General features: G+C 38.1%; 1 protein-coding gene across 2 annotated transcripts; it reads left to right on the top strand.

Moving 5' to 3' along the window:
• Positions 1-8,589: 8,589 nt before the first annotated feature.
• On the top strand, positions 8,590-11,729 carry LOC111914213 (chromatin structure-remodeling complex protein BSH). 2 transcript variants are annotated; one of them, XM_023909994.3, is made up of 11 exons: positions 8,590-8,747; positions 8,986-9,108; positions 9,199-9,287; positions 9,393-9,487; positions 10,049-10,120; positions 10,249-10,296; positions 10,408-10,491; positions 10,985-11,023; positions 11,119-11,201; positions 11,287-11,349; positions 11,432-11,729. In XM_023909994.3, the coding sequence occupies exons 2-11, from the start codon at positions 9,056-9,058 to the stop codon at positions 11,517-11,519; spliced, it is 714 nt and encodes a 237-aa protein (XP_023765762.1). In that variant the 5' UTR covers positions 8,590-8,747; positions 8,986-9,055; the 3' UTR covers positions 11,520-11,729. The 2 variants fall into 2 exon arrangements, with proteins under 2 accessions (XP_023765762.1, XP_023765761.1); XM_023909993.3 differs by having other exon boundaries at positions 10,393-10,491.
• The last annotated feature ends 10,703 nt before the right edge of the window (positions 11,730-22,432 follow it).

Genomic DNA, 22,432 nt, shown 5'->3' with positions numbered 1-22,432 from the left:
TGTATTGAATGAGAATGCTATACACGTTTTAAACTATGTATAAAAATATATATTTTTATCTACTAATATGTTGGGTAGATAGTTGATGTGTGATAAATAGATGAGAGGCCTCGATGTTGTTGTTGTTGATGTAGTTATTCAGCGGAGTATAGATAACGACCACAGACTCTTTCTAGATAGTCATGTGGAATGCTATCAGGTTCATAACCTGTAGGTGTTGTGAACGATGTGTTCACCGGTGTACTCTATCCCCCTCATGGTTTCCTTTAGGACATCTATTTTTGAGGAAACCCCTTTGCAGTAATGTCTGTCCCGATGAAAATCCTAGATTAGGTCCCTGGTAATAGATGTTGTTTTAGGGACGTAAAGCGAGGATAACGGGAATGGGTAATCGGGCTATTGTTGGTTGGTGAAATTAAATATAATTATTTATTGTGGGTTGGAAATCCTATATGCTCACCAGGCTCCCAAGCCTGACCCACTCAGTTTATTTGTATTACAGGTAGTGGCGCGAGGGCATAAGACGGATAAATCATCAAGTTATTTTGTTTGTTAGACCAGTTGTTATATGTAACTATTGTATGGTCTATCTTTTGTTGTTTATGCTTTTGTGTCTGTATCGGAACATGACATCTTGAGTTTTGATTATATAATAAAAATACATTTATTTATGAAATGTTTTGGTAAATGTTATTTTATCATATTTTGTCTTTGGGAACAAATTCCGCAACTCTTTTAAATCAAAAGGATTTATTCTGGAATTATTTTAAAAGCATAAATGAAACCGGTATTTTCTGGCCGTGATTTTGGGGATGTCACATAGCCTATCTCCTAGCATGCATCACTAATATCTCAATAATAACTCACAACAAAAACAAGTAAGGGTATTTTGGGAAATCGCCGTTCGGGCTCTGGCTCATTGTACACACTACTCCTTCTCATTTTTCCTCTTAGAACTCTTGCTCGTTTTAGAAAACCATTTCTTTTAAAAATCTTTCTCAATTCCTCAGTTTGAGTTCATATATACCCGAAGGTGCATCCAAATCCCTCAAACCAAGGCTCTGTAACCAACTTGTAACACCGTAAATTTTCAAATAAATTTATCTTTTAAAAATCACATAATTCTCATATCACGTTTCAAGAAAACTCCATTTAATTTATTTACAAAACACAACTCTATATTTTTTTAATAATAATAATCCATGATCCTCAAATCATAACTCCTTCTCTGGTGTGTACAATCGATGTGGCGCCTTCCCGCGAATCTGAGAAAACCTTAAACACATAACACATAACACGGTAAGCACGAAGCTTAGTGAGTTCCTCAAAATACCACACACATCACATTATCCACTTGAAGCTATAACTCTATAAGACCCTCTGGTCGATGTGTCTCAGTGGGACCCTCCGGTCCCACAACTCAGATGGACCCTCCGGTCCCTTAACTCAGCATCTCAATATAATACACAGGAAGCTTAACACAAAGCAAATAGCAGGATATCTCATTACACAACTCATGCACATAAGACCCTCTCGTCACACATAAAAATTACCACTCAAGGTAAGTATAGTGAGAAGACTCACCTCGGATGATGAACAACCCCTATAACGTTGCTACTACGCATCGGCCTCTAACTCTAAGCCAAAACCATAATTAACCCATTTAGAAACTAAGTCCAGACTCTCACTCATTAGGTCTAAAGGAAGACCACTAACCAGCCCATTAAAAGCCTAAAGCCCATTAGGCCCACCAAGGCCCAATAATAAATGGGCTCTCCCGTGGCCCACTCTCAAAACTAAATGGAAAGCCCAACACAAGGGCCCAAGGCAAATTTATAATATTTCTCTGCTCATAGTCTCTAATTCACAAGCCCAAAGATTCAGGCCCAACCCTCATGGCCCATGATATGATCCAACCCAAAAAGCCCACAATAAAGTTACGCAGGGCGTACCTCTCTTGGTACGCTTAGCGTACTCACGCATGCATGAAACTGATCGGGGACTCCAACCCAGTACGCGGGGCGTACTGGAGCTTACGCTGGGCGTACGTCCATTTTTGCTTTAGTCCATTCTCTTGGTCTTAACCCGTTAAGACCTTAACTCATTTCTCAGATCTGGACTCCCTATCATCTCTTACTCCATAAAATTAGTGACCTTAAGCCTTTGCATGGTTGATAATGTCACAAACACATAAAACTCTTATTATCTTAACTCGAAATGCTCAAATCTCATGCATGGGTTGATTCTTACGTTCAAGACCTCATTTTTATGGATCCTCACCACTAGAAACACTTAAAAGGACAGGTATTGAGCTCTGGAGTGCAACAACTCATAAAGTCTCAAGCTTTGGAACCAAAATCCCTAAAATGGACCATATCATGCACAAAACAAAAAGGATGGGAAAGCTTTGAGCTTTATACCTCCAAATGATGCTCCAACAACAGAAAAGCTCAGATCCAAAGCCTGGACTCCATCTCTATTCTCTTCCATGCTCCTTCTTCACTCCAAAAATTCCACAATAACACTTATAAGCTCATAATGGTCACACACAAGCTTAAGAATGAGGATTAAGGTTTAGGGGGGTTTATTGAATGAGGATGGTGACCAGGAATGAGGCAAACTCATTATTTATATAGGGATACTCCTCTTAATTAGGGTTTTCTTATGTGCCTAGTACGCCCAACGTACCCTCTGTTACGCCCATCATACTAGGTGGTTCATCTTAAATGTCATGCGTATGAGTATGCTAAGCGTACACACACGTACGTCCAGTGTACTCCGCTGCCATCACTTTCACCTAAAGGACTTACCCTACCAAATCATCAAACTGACATCGCTTCCTCGACATAACCCTGATTCCCATGAACCTCATACCCCCGGATAGGTGACGAGATGCTTAAGCTCCTAGCAACTCGTCACAACCCCGAGACTCCTCATGCCCATTTTGCAGCCCATGAACCCTAATCACGGACGATCAGAAACAAGATGTTATATCCAAGGTCCTTCATAGCAAAACACTTCCCAAGCCAGGACTTCACTCCCTGCAGAGTTAGGATGTCATTTCCTATGAGTAGTATGTCATCCACATACAATACCAAAAAGCTGACTATACTCCCACTAGCCTTGACATATACACAAGATTCATCTTCACTCTTCAAAAAGCCGAACTCTTTGACTTTTTCATCGAAACAAAGATTCCATCTGCGAGGTGCTTTCTTTAATCCATAGATGGATTTCTCAAGCTACACACTCTATTAGGGTACTCTATACTGACAAAACCCTCTGGCTGACTCATGTAAACATCCTCAGCCAACTTTCCATTAAGGAAAGCGGTTTTGACATCCATTTGCCATGTTTCATAATCATGAAATGCAGTAATGCCTAACATAACCCTAATAGACTTAATCTTTGCTACTGGTGAAAAGGTCTCATCATAATCAACTCCCGGAGTTTAAGAAAAGCCCTTTGCAACCAGTCGCGCCTTATAAGTGTGTACATTACCATCCATGTTAGTCTTCTTCTTGAAGATCCATTTGCACCCAACTGTCTTACAACCTGGTACATTGTTAACCAAGTTCCAAACTTGAGTGTCATATATGGATTGTATCTCGTTGTCCATAGCCTCTTTCCATTTAGCAGCCTCAAGGCCTGTCATGGCTTCCGTGTAGATGTTAGGTTCATCCAGACTTACCAGTGTGCTATCACTGATAAGTGTATCACCTTCCGCAGTAATATGGAAACCATAGTAATGCTCAGGTGCATTCCTAACTCTCTTGGAACGCCTAAGAGGTACAAACTCTTCTGTCGGATCAATAGGAGTTTCCTCCTCAGGTTGATTGCTAGGGTTTAAGGTTCATTCATCACTTGACTCTTGAATTTCTTCAAAGTCAATTTGCCTCCCACTGTTTCCTTGGCTCATGAATTCTCTCTCGCGAAAGAGTCATCTCCTTACTATAAATACCACATTATCACTGGGTCTGTAGAAGAGGTAACCAAAGGATCTATGTGGGTAGTCGAAGAAAATACACCTCTCACTTCGAGGTTCCAGCTTATCGTGAGACTCGCGTCTCATAAAAGCCTCGCAACACCAAATCTTGATGTGGTCCAGATTGGGAACTCTTCTGGTCCACATCTCATGAGGTGTTTTGGCAACCTTCTTTGAAGGGACTATATTAAGGATATGGGCGGTAGTCTCTAAGGCATACCCCCATAATGAGATTGGTAGCGAAGTTCGACTCATCATGGAAAGAACCATATCCAACAAGGTTTGATTGCGCCTCTCAACCACACCATTAAGTTGTGGTGTCCTGGGAGGTGTCAATTGTGAGATAATCCTACATTCCTTAAGATAGTCAAGGAACTCTGTACTAAGATACTCACCACCTCGATCGGATCGAAGCATCTTAATGTTCCTGCCCAACTGATTCTCCACTTCCTGTTTGAACTCTTTGAATCTTTCAAAGGTCTCTGACTTATGCTTGATTAAGTAGACATATCCATATCTACTAAAATCATCAGTAAAAGTCACATAAAAGCATTTAGCATCTCTTGTGGCAGTTCTGAAGCGTCTACACACATCAATATGTATGAGATCCAACAAACCCTCACCCCTAGCACAAGTACCAGTGAAGGGTGACTTTGTCATTTTCCCAAGCAAACAAGATTCACAACTATCATGTGAATTTAGGTCAAATGACTCCAAAACTCCATCCTTTTGGAGTTGGCCTATGTGTTTCTTGCTTACATGTCCAATACGACAATGCCATAATGATGCTTTATCCAAACTAGTGGAAGAATCGATACACAACACATTATTTCCTAGGTTATCAACAACCGACACAGTTTCATATACACCATCACAAGGTAATGCTTTAAAATAAAAAAACATTATTAAAGAAAGCATTAATACCACCACTATCATTATCAAATGAAAAGGTAAAACCTTGTTTGTACAAACCATGAAAGGAAATAATATTTCTCGCCATTTCAGACGAGTAACAACACTTATTCAAATCTAACACTAATCCACTACTTAGCAACAAAGAATAAACTCCAATCTTGGTGACAGGTGAAGCTTTCCTATTCCCCATGATCAAGTTTATCTTCCCATGCTCCACATTTTCACTTCTTCTTAGTCCCTGCAAATTAGTACATATGTCAATACCACAACCTGTATCAAGGACCCAAGAATTAGAATCGGGTGAATTATTAGACAATATAGTGTATGTACCTGCATGGTTGGGTTTCACTTTCCCATCCTTAACATCTTGCTGGTACTTTGGGCAGTTTCGCTTCCAGTGCGACTTTTCATGGCGATAGAAGCATTCAGCCTCTTTAGGGTTAACAGAAGGAGTGATGAAACCTTTCTTGATTCCACTTGAAGAGGAGCCATCAAGAGTCTTACCCTTGGTACCCTTCGAAGGGATCTTCCACTTCTTCCCTTTACCTTGACCGATTGCCAAGACAGGGGCCGCGGTAGGAGTATGAGTGGTAATAATTGATTTACTCTTAAAACCACTTTCCACGGTCTTCAGGAGTCCTTGAAGTTTGCTAAGTGTGACTTCTTCCTTGTTCATGTGGTAGGTCATACATAATTGATCATAACACGAAGGTAAGGAATGCAAAATGATGTCAATTGACAACTCCTCGGGGAAGTTCACATTAAGTTTTAGCAAACGGTCCACATACCTTTGCATTTTCTGCATGTGGCCCGTGATGGGTTCACCATCCTTCATCTGGGTTGTTATCATGGAGGAGATGATTTCATACCGCTCTTGACGAGCACTCTGATGGTAGCGGTCCATCAAGTCCTGATGCATCTCAAAAGGGTAATAGTACTCATAGGACTTTTGGAGCTCGTCTGTCATTGTGGACAACATGATACATGCCACTTTGGTAGTATCTCTCTCTCATGTGCCTGATATTTAGCGATCTCCTCAGGAGTAGCAAACTGCTCAAGTTCCTTAAGCTCCTTGTTGAGGACATATTCCTTGTCCTCATACCGAGTGACCATCCTAATATTCCTTGTCGAGGACATAACCTGAACTTTTTGTATGTAAAACAGTTTTGAAAAATATTACCATTAAGGAGGTCAAAACAGTTCGAGATTGGACTAAAACTTTTCTGTCAAGGGCTAATTTTTGAGTTTAAGTTATCTAAGTTTGTTCACAACACTTGTTTTTGCTATTTTAAGTGGGTAAATCTTAGATCTACAAGTTTACATGTATTATATGTGATGACACATACTTTTCTCAAGGTTTTTATGAAGATCCAAGTGATAAACTTCATTTTCAATTAAAGATCTAAAAGTTAAACACATAAACATGCATATATACATAGATCTAACACAAAAGCACTTGTATTCTCCCCCAAAAACATTATAAAACCGAAAACAAGGGGGTATGAAGCTCACCTTGGGGTTTTTGAGATGTAGAAGAAGAAGATGATGAAACTTTGAACCTAACTTGAGTTTTTGGTGAGATCTCGAAATTGTGAGGGTTCTAAGGAGTGTATCACACAACACAGTGTGTAAATTGAATGTTATAAGCAAAATCATGAAGCAAAATACTTGAGTTTTAGTCTAGAACTTACCAAGTTATGAAGGCTAGAAGAGAACTTCTTGAAATCACACACAAAGTCACGAAATTTAAAGGAAAAATGAGGGAGTTTCTTTGAGTTTAAGAGATAATATGTTGGAGATGAAGTTTGGGAATGGGGTGGAGAGGGAGGGAGGGGCCGATTATAAGGGAGAAAGAGAGAGGAGATAGGAGTGGACCTAGGCATGGTGATGTGAGGTGCATGGAAGTTTAAATCAAAGTTAAGATATCTCCGGTGGGAGTTGCTACCTCTTTCTCTTTTTCTGCTTCTGCTAGGATTTTTTCCTGATTAAGCTTTGTTACATGTTGTGCTAATTTGAGGTGGCATGCATTATCCCTCATTTCTTTCTCTCTGTTTTTTTTTTGTTTTATATGGGCCAACCAAACCAATGAGGTTCTCGGCCCAATTGGAGGCCCAAAAATAGGGGTGTTCAAAAAAAAATTGCTTGGCCCACAAGAGTTTTCGACCCACTAATATTCTATGCAAGGGTTTTGGCCGAATTAAGAGGTTTTCGACCCAACTAAGGTCCTAGTATATGTTTTTGGCCCAAAAAGGCCCAATAAGAATGTCTTGGTCCAATAAGGGTTTTAGGTTGAGACAATGACCTTGAGAGAAGTTCACTTACACCTCAAAATCAGCTAGCCCTCTATCTTGTACAAGTAGTGCCGATTTTGCTTGCATAGGGGTCTTTATATAGTTGTGGCACAAGTAGGGTTACACCATGTAAACCCTAATTGTCATGGCTTTCCATATTCAATGATCCATGGGTTTGTAACCTCCATGGATTATCCATGGAGCACCTTCTGGGCTTTAACCCAATCCATAAAAACCATGGATCATTAACCCACTATACAAGAATAGATGATTTACACAATCTACCCCATATATTTAATTAGTCTCTTTTTGATCACTTAATTAATTCCAAATTAATTCTTTGATCAATACTAATTAAATAATATTATTAATATATTAGAACTTATAATATATTAATAATCCTTAAGTGTCAGTCTATCCAAATGTTGCAATGCCATGCAACCCAAATGGACCATGCTAATCGGGTCAAATACATTCCATAAATAGTTATGAACTTATACACCTAATCCAACAACATCTTACAAAATAGCGACATATGTGGTATGGATTCAGATTATGTTGTGTTTTGGCCTGTCTTCGTGACATGATTCCGGGCTTTGACTTCAGCGGTTTCACAAATAAGGATACCACCCCTCCAAAAACGTAACATTCATTGGCGAGTGATATTTTTAGTAAAATTGTCCAAGACATGGAAGTTCGCTTCGACATGACGATTAGGCAGAAAGCAATTTTTGAGTGTCCAAGGGCCCCACATGCTCAGGATTTTCTTATGACTATTCCTATTGACGGTCTTGGGCAGCATATGTCGCCAGTGGAGTATCGTGTCATCCTCAAGTATCGCCTTATGATCCCTTTATTTCCGGTTGACCAGACTTGCCATGTTTGTCGCAAGGCATGCTTGGACTCCTTCGGGGAGCATGCAGTTCACTGTAAAGAGCTCCTGGGTTTCAAAGTACCAACACGATCTGGTTAGGGATGTTCTTTTCGACATATTTAGGCGCGTTGGGGTTTCTGCCAAAAAAGAGGCACTTGTGAACTTTCTGACTGACCCACTGGAAGGAAAATCAAGACTTAGACCAGCTGATGTTTTAGTATTTAGATGGGCCGGAGGAAAACATGCATGTGTGGATGTAACAGGGGTTTCCCCTCTTGTGGGCTTGGGGAGTGGAGTAGCTACTTTAAAAATTGCATCAAGCAAAGTGGCAAAACATGAGAAAGCGTGTATGGAAAATCAACAAATGTTTATACCCTTTGCATTTGATACTTTTGGTTTCCTTGCGCGAGAAGCTGTGGAGCTACTCAATAGAGTCCAACGAGTCATGCATAATAATGTTATGACTCTTAGATCTATAAATGTTATTTTTAAAATTATTGGTGACTTGGTGTTGGTTTTTCTCTTTAATTAAATATATGGCGTTTGAGTTTATGAAAAATACGATTACAAAATACAAAGACGAGGACCAACTTCCGAGTTTCCTTCCTGAAGCTGCTACCGAAATCCGTTCGGATACTTGGAACTCGCGCATTATCATCACAACCCGGCGCTTCTACCGTCGGTGAGCTTTCAATTATTCGTTTTCCGTTTTCCAATTCACAATGAAGCCCTGTGTTAGGGTTTTCAATGAGAGTATCAAGACTAGTTGATTTGAATTTGTCGGTGGTATACCGAAAATCAAAATATGATTGAGGAAATACTGTATTCATTGCTTTCTTATCTTAATCAACTGTGTTTAATGCAATAGAACTTATGTAGTCGTGATTGATACGAACCATGATTTGCACTTTATATCGCAGATAAAACTCACACTCACTCAATCTCAATCTCAATCTCAATCTCAATCGTAATCTTGGGGGACATCAGAATATGAAGCCGCATCCAGCTTGGAGTTCGTCGAAAAACCCAGTTAAGTTCAGAATGTAAGTTAAATCCTGTTGCCTATCAGTCACTTTCTTTTGTGAAATCATATTTTTGATATTTTGTTAACCAGTTGAACATTTGAATTGCAGTCCAACTGCTGAAAATCTTATTCCCATTCGGCTTGATGTTGATATAGATGGTCAGAGGTTCAGGGATACATTCACTTGGAACCCTTCTGGTAATACTAATACAATACTTTTCCCATGATTGTTACATAGAGTTTGATCAATATCCCCCAAGGCTGAACCTTACATTCATTTATTGTATATTTTTTTCCTTGCAGATCCAGATTCTGATGTAATTTTGTTTGCAAAACGGACAGTGAAAGACCTCAAGCTTCCTCCAGCATTTGTAACCCAAATTGCTCAATCCATTCAAGTAAACTTTCTTCCTGTGGTGTTAGTGTAGCTAGCTACACTTTTTATTTCATTTCTTGTCCTGCCCAATATAATAGATAAATAAGCACCAAGATATATCTGTCTTTGGGCTAAATTGTTATCATTAAGAAACTATGATGAAAACATAAAGTTTTTCAAAAAAAAATTAAAGTCTTTATTACTTGATAGTTTCATTTCATATATGTTGCTACATGTTTATTTTTTTTGGCATGGTATACCTTAAACAGAAGTTAAAAAAAAAAAAAAAAGCAAGTGCCAAGTGGGATTAATATATTTTCTGAACTTATATTTACAATTAACTTTTAAAAGAAATTTTACCAAACTTTGAAGGGTAATTGTGTCACTGGAACTAGTAATTGCATCAGTAATCAAACTTTTACATGATTCATAGTTAATGGGATTTGGGTGTTGTTACTTACATTATTCAAAAATAATTCTAAATTCAACCTACCTTTACATGGTAATCATATCAAAATTTTCTTTCGATACTGGTTCTGAATTGGTGGTAATATATTCTGAATTTCTATTATTTTATATGCAGTCACAGCTTACTGAATTTCGATCATTTGAAGGGCAAGATATGTACACAGGCGAGAAAATTGTCCCTATTAAGGTATTTATTTTTTCATTTCGATCATTTGAAGGGCTATAATAATAATAATAAAATAATAATAATAATAATAATAATAATAATAATAATAATAATAATAATAATAATGTATGTCCTTTGATCTCCGTCAGCTTGATCTTCGAGTGAATCATACATTGATAAAGGACCAATTTTTATGGGTAAGTTTAGTCATAATCTTGCTTTTTCTTTTCTTCATATTTGGTGACAATTTTTGAATTTAGAATAACTACTTTTGGTCGTGATCAACATTTAAGTTGAACCAATTTCAGGACTTGAATAACTTTGATAGTGACCCTGAAGAATTTGCAAGAATTATCTGTGAAGATTTGGGTATCCAAGACCCTGAAGTTGGAGTAAGTTATTGACTGTTTAAAAACAGTCCATACAATACAATCAATGGTTAAATGCCATAAATAGCAATGTTCTTTCATTTTTTTTTTGTGTACATCATACTTTCATCTTTCTTTATTACAACATTGTACCTTCAGTTCTTTGCTTCTTAAAGAATTGTACTTTGAATTACATCATTGTACCTTTATTCTGTTTCTCATTTAGACATTTATACTTAAAAAAAATTATCCGATTATAATAGTGAAAATTGGTTTGTATTCAGATGATATGTTAGATTTTTCAAAGTGCAATGCCATAACAGGAAGAAATGAAATTATATTATAATAAACTAATAAATGAAAGTATGTGGCTACTTTTTTTTTGTTTTTTGTTTTGTTTTTTTTGTTTTGTTTTTTTTTTTTTGCATTTAGCCCTACCATCTATGTGCTATAGCCTACAGGCTGAAAATGCAAGACTAATTTAAGTTTTATAATTGACAAAATCTTGTGTTTACAGCCTGCAATTGCGTTTGCAATTAGGGAACAACTTTGTGAGGTTAGTATTTGGTTACTTGTTTAAAGTATATATAAAATATTGAGTTGGTAATGTAATGTTGAGAAAAAATCATGATTTTATTATTTATGTTATAGATTGCAATCCAGAGTGTAGCTTCAGCAAGGGAAACAAGAATAAACAAAAAAGGACGAAGGGGCACTGAACATCTGCCTCTCAGGTTTTTTTTTTTTTTTTTTTTTTTTTTTTTTTTTTTTTTTCAGATAAAATAATTATTTCTCACTATTCTTTTTATTTGACATCAGTAAGCCAGGTGGAACTGCGTTGGACACGATGAAGTTATTTGGTAACAAATCAAGTGTGATCAGGTAGGTAACACTAATTATTTTGCAAGCTTAAGATGTTGTGGACGAGGTGTTAATTGTTTTTTTTTCTTTTTTTTTAATGTAGGAAAAGAAGGGAGTGGGACTTATATGAACCCATAGTGGATCTTTTGTCCAATGAGGAAGTTGATGCCCTAGAGGCTAGAGAATCATGATTTATTTATATTTTTTCGATATCTTGAAAGAAACATTTTGCTTACTTACACTTAGATAATCTCTTATTCCATGTAGATATCCATGTATCTTCATTGACTTATTTGGGTGTTTAGGTTGACATTTCTAGATCTTCTATCTTTTAGGTTGTGTTGTGTGTTGTTACTGTCCGGACATGGTTACACAGTTTTTAAGGCTACTTTCGATGACAAGGATGCAAGGACATTAATTTTTTTTATAGGCGAGACCATCTTGTTCTCCCTTTTAGCAAAATTTTGTCCCATTGACATGAGCTTGAATGTACGTCAAATGCAATAGAAGACTTTCTTTTTCTGTTTTGTTCTGGTCTATGTGCATAGCAAACGTAGACTAAACTCTTCCCCACAAAATTGTTCTTGATTTCAATGGAAAATGGAAGTTTTAATTGTAAAACCTTGTGTTTAACTTGATGTTAATAGAATTTGAAATTGGTAAAAGAACACTCTTGTGCTAATCTCACTCGATATGAATGTGTTTTCTTAACATCCATGGCTTGATATTGTTTTCAAAGTAACAAAAGAACATAATTGATGAAAGGCATAGTTTGGATTAAGGATTTCATCAAATGTAGGCATCTCCTATTAATGGGGTATGGGCAGTAACCCACATAATACCAGGCCAGTCAACGAACCCGGCCTGGTAACATAGCCACAAATACAGTAACGATATTGAGCACATAAAACAAGAGTCACCATACTCCTGTACACAACCTATGAAGCATCCCAAGGAAACACGAAAAAGGCAAACATATTTTATTAAAAAGTCTTACCCTTACGACCTAAGGGCCAATGCAAGACCCAAACCACGAACTGGTTTGAACCCTAACTATAAAGCAAGGTTCCACCCAAACCAAGATAGGCAAGCACATTATTTGCAAATTATATCTAATCTGTAAACATGCCCTAAATATGCATCTAACTTAGGCATCGGAGAGCAATAGAGCAATATCGGGGTTCCACCCTCAGTATGGTTTTCTAACCTACCTTTGGCAACTCAACGTGTTGCTTGGACTTCTCATTATAAGCAGCCCTCAAATCACGTGGGTCGATTGAAGACATTGTGGTTTACAGGAGTCCGTTCTTTGGGGGCCTTCAATGGCGACTGGCTTCGTTACCAATTAGGTTTGGTGGTTTGGGGTTGTACTCAACAGTAGAGGCTTCCTCCTATGATTTTGTGGCCTCACAAGCTCAATCGTGGGTGTTACAAGACCACATCTTACGAAATAGCGACATATGTGGTATGGATTCAGATTATGCTTGTGCTTTGGTCTGTCTTCATGATACGATTTCGGGCTTTAACTTCAGCGGTTTCACTAGTAAGGACACCGCCCCTCCAAAAGCCCAACATTCATTGGCGAGTGTCCTTTTTAGTAAAATTGTCCAAGACATGGAAGTTCACTTCGAAATGACAATTAGACAGAAAGCAATTTTTGAGTGTCTAAGGGCCCCACATGCTCAGGATTTTCTTATGACTATTCCTATTGACGGTATTGGGCAGCATATGTCGCCAATGGAGTATCGTGTCATCCTCAAGTATCGTCTTATGATCCTTTTTATTTCCGACTGACAAGACTTGCCCTGTTTGTCGCAAGGCATGCTTGGACTCCTTTGGGGAGCATGCAGTTCATTGTAAAGAGCTCCCAGGTTTCAAGTACCGACACGATTTGGTTAGGGATGTTCTTTTCGACATATTTAGGCGCGTTGGGGTTTTTGCCAAGAAAGAGGCACCTGTGAACTTTCTGACTAACCCATTGGAAGGAAGATCAACACGTAGACCAACTGATGTTTTAGTATTTGGATGGGCTGGAGGAAAACATGCATGTGTGGATCTAACAGGGGTTTCCCCACTTGTGGGCTTGGGGAGTGGAGTTTTCACTGTGGGGCAAGCTACTTTAAAAGCTGCATCAAGCAAAGTGGCAAAACATGAGAAAGCGTGCATGGAAAATCAACACACGTTTATACCCTTTGCATTTGATACTTTCGGTTTCCTTGCGCCAGAAGCTATGGAGCTACTCAATAGAGTCCAACGGGCCATGCATAGTAATGTTATGACTCAAAGATCTATCGATGTTGTTTTTAAAAAAATTAGTTTTGCCATCCAAAAAGGGGTTGCGGCACAACTTGTTGCTCATTTAGTTGTTACATCTATGTAAATCTTTCTTATTTGATGGCATTTCTTGTGGGCTTGAGGATGAAGAAGAAGTTGGTAAAAAAAAAGATGAAGAATTATAGCCAGACAAGCATCTGGGACTCCACGTAGCAACGTTGGCACCATTCGTATATAACCATGCAAGAAAAACAACAAACGACTCGTCCGACTAATGATACACCTTTTAGTCCAATCAGTTTAATCCACACTTTCACACCAACGGTATCAACAACTCCGACCGACGAACCCCAACAACACAACCCACTTCCTACTCGACCAAACGAATGACATGATATGGAAACCAGCGAATGAGCAGCAAGAAGAACAGAAAAAGCCTGGCAAGCAACCTCTGTCACGATGGAGACAATCAATAGTTCAAGTGCAACAGGAGGAAATACATCTATAAGACCTATAAGACTTACTACTCACAATAATGATACCACGATGCAAACGTTGTCGCCTTTACTGCAACAACACCTCATAAATACCTTAGCAACCCACCAAAACGCGCAACATCAGCAAACATACACCATGCAACCTACCCCAGAAGGACAATCAGTGCATCAACAACAAACCACACAACTTGTTCATAATAGACACAACAATGCAGCCAGAGACACAAACACTATACGGGTCCTACGATCAGATAATTCACCTTTAGTAAGAAGTATAAGGGAATACCTACTACAAGTCGAAGCAAATATACCAGAAATCACAAAATATGACGGAACAAGAGATCTAAATGACCACATAGAAAATTATAGATGGACGATGGACTCCTATTACATGGATGAAAAGTATTGGTGCATTTTCTTCTCAACTACCTTATCTGGACCAACCCAGTTATGGTATAAATGTTTGTCGACATAAAGCATACATAACTTCAATCAACTATGAGAGGAATTTGTGGGACATTTCGTACAATAAAGGAGATACACAACATACGCACAAGCCATCCTAGGATATAGGCAACGGGAAAACGAATCTATAAGTGCTTTCGTACGATGATTCAATAAAACCACACTTAACACTCTGGAGAAAGCAGATAAAATGGTAATTGCCGCTTTCACATAAGGTTTGCGTCCAGGAACTCTGTTTAAAAAATTTGTAGGAAAACAATCGTCCTCCAGAAAAGAAATAATGGAAAGAGTCCACTGGTACATGAATCAGGAAGAGGTAGCATCTGAAAAACTCAAAACCGACCAGGGTGAAAAAGCAACCCGAGCACCTTACGCCAAAGGAAATGCATTAGAAAATGAAAAACACCAAATCATGAAACAAACTCGTTTCAATCGCTTCTCATATTTGAATTGCAACATGCCAACATCTTGGCATGGCCCTCAAAACGACGTAGTTGTAATAAGCAAAAGCAAAAAGAACACAGGAAATAAGAGCGGAGAGAAGATAGGGAACAAAGATTAAGGGCGATACTGTGAGTTTCATGAATCCACAGGGCACGACATTGTCGAATGCACTATGTTATAACAGGAGCTAGAGAACAAGATGCAGTCAGGATAGCTTACCGATCTGATTAAGAGCCTTCGATCTAAGAACTTGGAAAACATCGCACTAATAGAATTGAAGGTAATGAACACAAGAAAAAATGAAATATTCATGTTGCAACACACGGACCGACAGAAGTTAACCGATAACTAGGAAATTTGCACTTTCACATTTGACAAATGGGATTATAGTCATGACCATCATAGAGGAAACGAACCACTCGTAGTCGGAGGACTGATGAGAAAAAATTATGTTAGTGATATTTATGTCGATAGTGGAAGTTCCACAGATGTCATGTACAAGCACTTCTTCAAGCAATTACTTGGTTACATGCAAGCAAAAGTGGAACCATTGGAAAATCACTTGATAAGCTTTGTTGGCCATAATGTGTGGCCAGAGGGAGCAATTACATTACCACTAACCCTTATCGATTATCATAATGGGAGGAATAATACAAAACTCATACATTTTGTTATCATAAATGCATCTTCACAATGGACGAAAATGCATAAGTTCAAGTCCATAGAGTCAACGATTCACAGAGTAGTCAAGTTCCAAACAATGTCAGGCGTCGGAACGATATAAACCATGAGAAGATTTGGGAAAGAAGAAAATTATTTGGATGCCAAAACATGGATAGTAATTTTGGTCGATTCAGAGTTAATAAGGACAACAATATGATGTTGGAGGAAAAAGGGAGGAACACCATTCAAAAAAACAAGCGAGGGCCAACTGAGGAAGTAATGGAAGAAAATGGGTACCTGAAGCAAACATTGCAACTGTTAGTGGATAGAGCATCGTGACATATCACTGAAGGAAGTATGTATGTAGTCGTCGAGCGATTTAAGTGGACAATAAGCATCACGTCGGCCACCACACATGAAACGAAGTAGGGATCGGAGAGGTAACAAGACGAGGCAACAAGACGAAGTAGCGGGAATAAGAGACAAGGCAACAAGGCACACAAACAATGTAGGCGAGACAAGTCACAAAGAGATACCAAGAGGAGGAGGTAGGAAAATACAACCCAATAAGGGCATGATAGCAGGAAAGAAAGGAGTGTGTCGTCATTATAAGATGACAATATTACTGACCGATATATATATATATATATATATATATATATATATATATATATATATATAAGGCGAGCGAGAAAAAGGAAGTTCAATCATTGGTAAAAGTTAAAGGGAAAAAGAGATCAATAACATAATTACCAAAGTGAGAAGTCAAGAAAGCTAGAACATAAAGGAGGGAAGCAACATGGTCCATCACCAACTCATGAAGAAACCAAGAAGGCAGAGGGCGAGTATGCCCATCTGACATAAAAAGGCACCGGCCTACTAAAAGCATGTTGTAGGAAAAACGGCCAAATTCGTCACCGTTGTTTCACGCTAAATAAAAATGGAGGAAATCATGAATACTCAAGAATATATTTATTCTTTTTTAAACATTGTAGCTCAGTCATCCGAATACATCTTTATAAAGTTCGAGGTTTACTCCGACCTAGGGTACCTGCTTAGCCATCTCTATTCTTTTTTAAACATTCTAGCTCTGTCGGCCGATTACATCTTTATAAAGGTCGAGGTTTCAGACTCCGACCTAGGCTACGTGCTTAGCCCAAGAATATCTTTATTCTTTTTTAAACATTGTAGCTCGGTTACCTGACTACATCTTTATAAAAGTCAAGGTTTCGTACTCCGACCTAGGCTAGCTGCTTAGCCCAAGAATATCTTTATTCTTTTTTAAACATTGCAGCTCGGCCAACCGACTACATCTTTATAAAGTTCGAGGTTCCATACTATGACCTAGGCTTCCTGCTTAGTCCAAGAATATCTTTATTCTTTTTAAACATTGTAGCTCGGTCAGCCGACTACATCTTTATAAAGGTCGAAGTTCCATACTCCGACCTAAGCTACATGCTTAGCCCAAGAATATCTTTATTCTTTTTAAACATTGTACTCAGTCAACCGACTACATATTTATAATGGTCAAAGTTCCATACTCCGACCTAGGTTACATGCTTAGCCCAAAAATATCTTTATTCTTTTAAACATTGTAGCCTGGCCAGCCGTATACGTATCCATAAAGATCAAATTTCCGTATTGCGATATAGGCTACCCGATTAGCCTAAGGGTACCTTTATTCTTTGAGAACATTATAGTCCAACAGATAGACTATATCTTTAGAATGAGCCACCATACTCCAACATAAGTTCATAAATCCATCGAAACATATATCTACTCCCCACAAACATTACAACACGGCACGACTAGTCGTAAGAAAAGAAGAGCCCCATTCTGACTTATTCAAATTTTCGTTCATTCCTCGAAGACGGAAAACAAACCAAGCAAACAACATCCACAAAATCTGCAACCCACGAGATACCAAGAAACACCTATTTGCGCGACATTCTCGACAAACATAAAGGATAACATCTTGGGAAATTTAAAACAACATCCCAAATCAATCAATTCGCCCAAATTTACAAATCACCTACCTTAAGAAGTATGGGTACCAAAGTACAAATAAATAGCCCAAACATAGACAAACAGGAACGGATATTGATGAGCTAACAAAAAAGAACAACCATGAAAACATCTGAGTAAATCATCACCACTCCGTTACTACAGATAATGTAAAGAAGAAACATGGAAATCGATATTTGGTTACATCCAAGGCAAAATATTTTAGTACTTGTAACGCCCGTAGATCCGAGCTAGTCAATATAGAGATAATAGGTGTCAAAAACGACTTTTTGAAGAAATATTATTTAGAATAAATAATCTTAACCAAGTTGTAGAATACGTCTCAAGGGTTCCGTACATATAAAGAACGCCGAAATCCGAGTTATAACGAAGAAGTTATGGTCCGTCAAAGTTTTACGGCAAAACCGACACGACACCGGAAGACGTAAATATTGAATTTATGATGATTGACTTTTTAGCCTTAGTAATCTAAACAAAATTCATAGAATATGTTAAAATGAGAGCGTCCATAAAAAGAACACCCAAATCTGACTTTGTATGAGGAAGTTACGATTTTTCTAACATTTAGCATAACAGAGCACAACCCGTAAATTCGAATTTTAGATTAGTCGATTTTTAGCCAAAATAATCTAAACGAGAAATGAAGATATCGTTAATACGAGTTAAATGATAAAAAGACAGTCGAAAACGGAGCTCGTATGCGAAAGATATGGACGAAGCATAGTATCTACTCTTCGAGCGCAGCGAATTCGATACAGTGTTGTAAATCCGAAATAGAATGAGAATTAGCCAACAGTGTCTAAATGAAAGTTGTATTACTCATAAATACCGACATGTAGATATAAATAACGTCAAAAACGAAGCTCGTATGTGAAATATATGGACGAAGCTTAGTCTCTACTTTTCGAGCGTGGCAAATCCGAATACAGTTTTGTAAATCTGAGATACAATAAGAATTAGCCGACAGGGTCTAAATGAAAGTTTTAGTACTCGTAAATACCAAAGCTTGGATATAAATAACATAGAAAACGGAGCTCGTACGCGGAAGATACGGAAGAAGCTTAGAGACTACTTTACTATAAAACTCCTATAAATAAAGGGTGAACTCCTCATATTTTCTTCACACCATAAGCCTTTCTTTCTCTCTCTAACTTCTCTCTAGCCTCCCTAAACCCCTCACAATTCTATAGAACCTCCCTAGCACGAGAAGGAAGCCCCGGAGCGCCCGACGGCTCCGAGAAAAAAAGCTTTTGGCTCTGAAACGCTGCTCCAGTGAAGCCCGGTTTTCCATAAAACCCGCTGTAAGTGAGCTACGCCTACGCTCTTTTTTTAAATAACTTTTATTTAGTTATAGTAATGTTATTAGGAACTTATAATAAGTACTTTGGCTATTATTATGGGTTATATAAGTATTGATTACCACTTATATAATAGTAATAATAGCTAGACTATTAATTAGTCTCGACGAATAATAGACTAAACTCTAGTGGTAATAATACTAGGTGGTCGAAGGAATTTGTTTTTTTAAGAAGCGAAGCGCTGTCTGAGTTCGGAATCACCACCTTTTTCAAGTGAGTGCATAGTTACTTTCATCTTACACATAGATATGAAGTTTTTTATATAAATTACGTGCTATGTGTGTATATTGTCTGAATACTTGTTGTCTGTGTTGGGTGAAAGATTTTCATACATGTTTGAAATTATTTAAACTATATACGTATTTTATATCTACAAAATGTGTGGGGTAAAACTGATGGGTTTTAGCCATAAGAACTTTCCTATGTGCACATGCAAAACCCTAATGCTTGGATCTAGGCTTTCTAATAAACATGCTTTGAATCCAAGACTTCTAATGACTAATTAAGTTAAATAACAACATTGAAATAGATCTAGAACCATACCTTTGAGTTCCTTGTTGATATTGAGGTCTTGGAGCTTCTAGAGTCACAAATGTCACTCCTCTAATGGCTTACAAACACCAATAGCAAGGAAGATGATTTAGGAGAGAGGAGAAGGGAGGAAATCGGCCAGGGTTCTCTTGCTTTAGGAGAGGTGCCGATTTCCCTTAGCTATGGGGTCTATTTATACTTGTAGACTCCTTAAGGGTTACAACCTAAACCCTAATCAGATAATCTTCTCTTAAGGTTATCCAAATCCTTTCCATAGATAAGCCTTGGACGATTTGGAAGCTATCCTAGCTTCTAGAATCCGTTCCTAGCACATCCATAAGGATTTACAGTCTAAAGCTTGACTATCAAACAGTTGACAGTTTATACCCCTTTATTTAATTAATCTCTTTAAGTCACCAAATTAATTCTAATTAATTCTATGACTTATATTAATCAAATAACAATATATTATTCTTTATATTATTCTTATAATATATAAATAATATTTACTCTCTCTTAATAAATCATCCTATCAAGTTGCTATGGTGAAGGCAACCCAAAAGGACCATGCACAACCGGGTCAAATACTTGCCTAATATAGTTGCAGCCTTAGACACTATTCCAACAGTCTCCCACTTGGATAAGTCTAGTAACTATATACACAAGTACAATTCGGTTTGCAATCGTAGCTCTCAAAGACGCTGTCAAACTCTGATCTAATCAATCTTGTCCTTTAGATAAGGGATCGTACAGTCCTCTGTTAGATATCATGCTGACAATCCTATGGAATGGTGAGTCAAGAATTTAGGTTTCTCGATCTCTGATTTATTTGACATAGAACTTAATCGAACACATCAATTCAGTTCTGACCAGGCCCGGCACATAAGTCAAATCAAATCATCGAGCGACCGAGATATCGCTTTTACCTTCTTAGATAAAAGTTACAGATAAACTTCGACTTATATGCATTTACTTATTCATTAACCAACTATACACAACAATACGTTTTATAACACCGAGTTACTGATGCGTTTTCGTATTATCAATGTACAATCAATTAACAAATAACAAATCATATATCTAGGTTTTAAGACCATATGATATTATCGTCTTGCGATCACCTTTTATATCGTATTCCATAAGGTGATTCCAGCAAGCGAGGGTTTGTTCCAATGCTCAAAACTAGTTCATAAGCACTCATGAACGTTGCAGCAATCCTTTGCTATGTCTAATACCATTTAGACATTCTACACACCAATTCATGACAATCTTCATTCATATCTACTCCCAACATATGAACGATTGTGGACCATTTGAACAATTTCTATTATTCTTAATAATCTTAATTATTCTGGAAGTCAAAACATGCAAAATGCAACAATAGCTAAACAATTAACATAAGATAGTAACATTACTCATAAATAAAACTCCTTTATTTAATCATCAAATGTTAATTACATTTATCTATTACATGTTTCTAATACTATCTAATCTATGCTAATATCATCCTTCAGCCCAATACTCCTAGCATGTTGCAAGTGCTTAACCCTACTCAGTCCCTTCGTAAGCGGATCTGCTGGGTTATCTTCTGATGATATCCTCTTCACTACGAGTTGTCCTTCTTCTACACGATGTCTGATGAAGTGATATTTTCTGTCGATATGTCTTGATCTACCATGATCCCTCGGTTCCTTGGTCAAGGCAACCGCGCCTTCGTTATCACAGAAAATCTCCATTGGCTCCTTTATGGCAGGTACAACTCCAAGATCACCGATGAAGTTCTTTAGCCATATTGCCTCCTTCGACGCTTCGCTCGCTGCAATGTACTCTGATTCGCACGTTGAATCAGCTACGGTTTCCTGCTTGGAACTCTTCCATGTCACTGCTCCTCCATTTAGGGTAAAGACCCAGCCCGACTGCGAACGGTAATTGTCCCTGTCGGTCTGAAAACTGGTGTCACTATACCCTCGCACCTTCAAGTCATCACTCCCTCCGAGGACTAAGAACCATTCCTTCGTCCTCCGAAGGTACTTAAGGATGTTCTTCACCGCAATCCAATGTGCTTTGCCAAGATTCCCTTGATATCTGCTAACCATGCTCAAAGGGAAGGCTACATCAGGGCGAGTACAAGTCATAGCGTACATGATTGAGCCAACTGCGGAAGCGTATGGTACTCGGCTCATTTCTGCTATCTCAGCTTCGGTACTCGGACTTTGAGTCTTACTCAACTTGGCATTGCTTTGTATCGGTAATTCTCTCTTCTTTGAGTTTTCCATACTAAAACGTTTTAGTACCCTCTCTAAGTAAGTATTCTAACTAAGTCCAATTAGTCTCTTACTTCTTTCTCTTAGTATCCTTATTCCCAAAATATAAGAAGCCTCTCCGAGGTCCTTCATAGCAAAGCACTTCCCGAGCCAGGACTTGACCTCCTGCAGAGTCGGGATGTCGTTTCCTATGAGTAATATGTCATCGACATATAGAACGAGGAAGCTTACTATACTCCCACTGGCTTTGACATATACACAAGACTCGTCTTCGCTTCGTACAAATCCAAACTCTTTGACTTTCTCATCGAAGCAAAGATTCCATCTGCGAGACGCTTGCTTAAGTCCATAAATGGACTTCTCAAGCTTACACACTCTATTTGGATGCTTCGGATCCACAAACCCCTCTGGCTGAGCCATGTAAACATCCTCAGCCAACTTTCCATTAAGGAAAGCGGTCTTGACATCCATTTGCCAAATCTCATAATCATGAAATGCGGCAATAGCTAGTATCACTCTAATAGATTTAATCTTCGCAACTGGTGAGAAGGTCTCATCATAGTCAAATCCAGGAGTTTGAGTA

Source organism: Lactuca sativa, chromosome 6 (genome assembly GCF_002870075.4).
Source record: "Lactuca sativa cultivar Salinas chromosome 6, Lsat_Salinas_v11, whole genome shotgun sequence".
Classification (NCBI taxonomy): domain Eukaryota; kingdom Viridiplantae; phylum Streptophyta; class Magnoliopsida; order Asterales; family Asteraceae; genus Lactuca; species Lactuca sativa.
This window is presented reverse-complemented; position numbering and strand designations above follow the sequence as displayed.